Raw genomic sequence first — 2874 nt, forward strand, 5'->3', positions numbered from 1 at the left:
TGGAAAGCTTTTGGGATACACATTTACTAGTTATTGCGCCCACAAGCTACACATGAGTCGAAGGAAGTTCGTCCTGTGATATGGAAAGGGAAAGGACTGGAGTGAAGGAATTGGTGAACTGCATCATTTCCTTTCGTCTCGGCATGCAACAGTATTGGATGAAAGCACGCACAGGAAAGAGGGTTTAGGGATTGTTTGTGGTTCCCCACTTGGGGTTCATTTGGCAGTACGATAATCCGCATTTCATCCCAGTTGCTCAGTGGTTCTCCTGGATGAAGAGGAGGCAGTGGTCGCTGCCCTGTTGTTGCTCACTTGGCCATTGCTGTCGGGGCGGTATTTGAGCCAGCAGATCACCCACGTGACGACCACTGAGAACAAGGCTAAGATGCTGGCCACCGACAGGCAGATGGGGCCGACCGGAGACGGCGAGCTGTTGTAGTGATTGACAAAGATCAGGCCGGTGAAGAGCAGCACCACCATGGAGAGAAACGAGAAGACCACACAGACGCAGCCGGCGGTCAGGGCGGCCCGCTTGCAGTTCTGGCAGCTCTCATAAGGAGCCGAGGGTCCCCGGGACTGGCGAGTGGCCGTGGCCGCCGAAGGGGTGGCGAGCTCGGGCGGAAGGGAAGCGCTGGAGCGGGGCTGTTGTTGTTGCTGCTGCTGTGGAGCCTGGTGCTGCTGCTGCTGCTGCTGGGAGTGAGGCTGCTGGTTCAACCTCTGCAATTGGGGCGTCGGTGGCAAGGCGTCCTGGGGCAGAGGGTCCGCTCCCACGTACAGGGGGAAAGCCTCAGTGACCTTGGTGTTATTGGGCAGGTTGTGTATCCGGTAATCGGGCACCGCTGTCCTGTGCCGGCAGATGGGGCAGGCGATTCGCCATGGCCGGTCCTCCCTGACGTGCAGGGTAGTCAGACACTCCTCGCAAAATGTGTGCAAACACTCCAGGATCTTCGGCGCCCTGCGCCCCAGGTCGAAGTAATTGTAGCAGATTTTGCACTCGTATTCCTCGTAAGGGGTTGTTGCATCCGCTTCTGCCATGACATCTTCAAATAACCGGGGTGGGGGGTGGGATTTCTTTTGCCCCAAAAAAACACAAAATAAGCTCTTGCTGGTTTAAATAAAGCACCAAATCACTCACATTGCCGTTATTTCTTCCCTCTTCTCTCTCTCTCTATCTCTGCTGTTAATCTAAAACAATGCAGCTCCAACAGCCTTGCATTTTTTCCTCTGTCCCTTTTAATAATAAAACCAGCCACTCGGCTTTGACGCGAAGACGGAGCAGTGATGATGTAATCTGGCGGCTCCAATACGAGATTTCTGAATCATTCAGCCTAAGACCGGTTGCTAAAAGGGAGTGCAAAAAAAAACCCCAGTTAACCTTTCTTTGTTATTTCTGCTTTCGGTCTTGTTCAAGGGCGACCGTGCATCACAGCGCGAAGTAGAAGGAGAGGGAAACAAATGTCGTAATTATAACCACCCCCTCCCCTTTAAAAATAATTCATTCAGTTTTAATTCAAATGAATCCGGTGCTGGATATTGACCCGAATAGACAAATTATCTAAACCGTTCAATTTAAGGTTCTCTCTTTCAATGACAACAAAATAACTACAAAACTTCTAATATCCGAATATCTGCAGTATCGTGAAACATATCTCAGATGTCATTTGAAGAGATAAGGTGATATACTTACAGCTGAATGGATACTGGTCGATTTTGACGCAAAGGGTATTCCTTGTACTCCAGCTGGTTAAACGTGGAATTGATTAATCTCCAATAACCAAGAGTTGATTTTTTTTTACACCATGACGAGCTAGCTAAATATAATAGACCGATTTCGTGTTATCGCCATCTATCATAACGAAACATGGTAACTTATCAGCCGCCGTCACCTTCGGAAATAGTAAATTTCCTCATCATTGGTCCCTAATGTTAAACGTATTTTCCAAATCATTGGGCTAAGGACAAATGTAAGAACAGAACTTAGACATGTAAACGCACAAGGTTTCCCAACGCTACAGCAGAACTTGGCACAGAAATCTCAAAGCATTTCACATTGATTTTTTTTATGCTGCAAATTAATTGAAATGGAATCATAGAACTTAAGAGAACAGAAGGAAGCCATTCCGCCCATTGTGCCTATGCTGGCTCAGAGCAGTTGTCTCCCACATTTTAATATCTGCAACCGTTTCTCAAGTCTTATTCCATCACTCTTTTAAAATTATTGATGAAATCAGGTTGGACCACATTTTCAAGCAGAATGTTCCAAATCCCAGTAATTTATTGAATCACTTCTCACCTGCCTTTAGATAGCTGCCAATTATTTTGAATCTGTGACCTTGATTTTTTTTCTTGGTACCTGCATAATCACTTACGTTTCCCATCTTGGAATTTGCAATTAAACCAAATCTTAACTTTCTATGCTCCAAAGAGAACAATCTTAAATTTTTCAACTCTTCAGTACTGAAGACATTCATTCCAGGTACCTAATGGCAATGATGGCAAAATATTGTGGATGTTGAGAATCTGAAATAAAAACAGGAAATGATGAAAATATTCTGCAGGTCGGGAAGCATTTGTGGAGAGTTAATATTTCAAGTCAAATATGAATTCAGTCTTCTCCACATCTCCATTCTGGAGAGTCATAAAACATGGCAAACCTCTGTGCACTGTAATCCATTTATAGCTTTATTGAACTATGATGCCCAGAATTGCTGAGCCCTAATGAGTGGTCTTATGCTTTTCTATCAAGATAGTTATTTTATCTCTATTAATCTCTTCATAAACTCAAATCATCAACCTGCTGTTTCACCTTTTAGAATATATGTACGTGGACCTCAAGTTCTCTTTGCTATTCACTTTTCAAAAATGTGTCTCTTT

General features: G+C 44.8%; 1 protein-coding gene across 1 annotated transcript; it reads right to left on the bottom strand.

The window, feature by feature from the left end:
• Positions 1 to 243: 243 nt before the first annotated feature.
• LOC122556353 (E3 ubiquitin-protein ligase RNF183) lies at positions 244 to 1779 on the bottom strand. Its single transcript, XM_043702987.1, has 2 exons — positions 1688 to 1779; positions 244 to 1341 (listed from the first exon to the last, which is right to left on the bottom strand). The coding sequence occupies exon 2, from the start codon at positions 1033 to 1035 to the stop codon at positions 244 to 246; it is 792 nt and encodes a 263-aa protein (XP_043558922.1). The 5' UTR covers positions 1036 to 1341; positions 1688 to 1779.
• Positions 1780 to 2874: the final 1095 nt, after the last annotated feature.

The sequence above is a fragment of the Chiloscyllium plagiosum genome, chromosome 13 (genome assembly GCF_004010195.1).
Source record: "Chiloscyllium plagiosum isolate BGI_BamShark_2017 chromosome 13, ASM401019v2, whole genome shotgun sequence".
Taxonomy (NCBI): Eukaryota; Metazoa; Chordata; class Chondrichthyes; order Orectolobiformes; family Hemiscylliidae; genus Chiloscyllium; species Chiloscyllium plagiosum.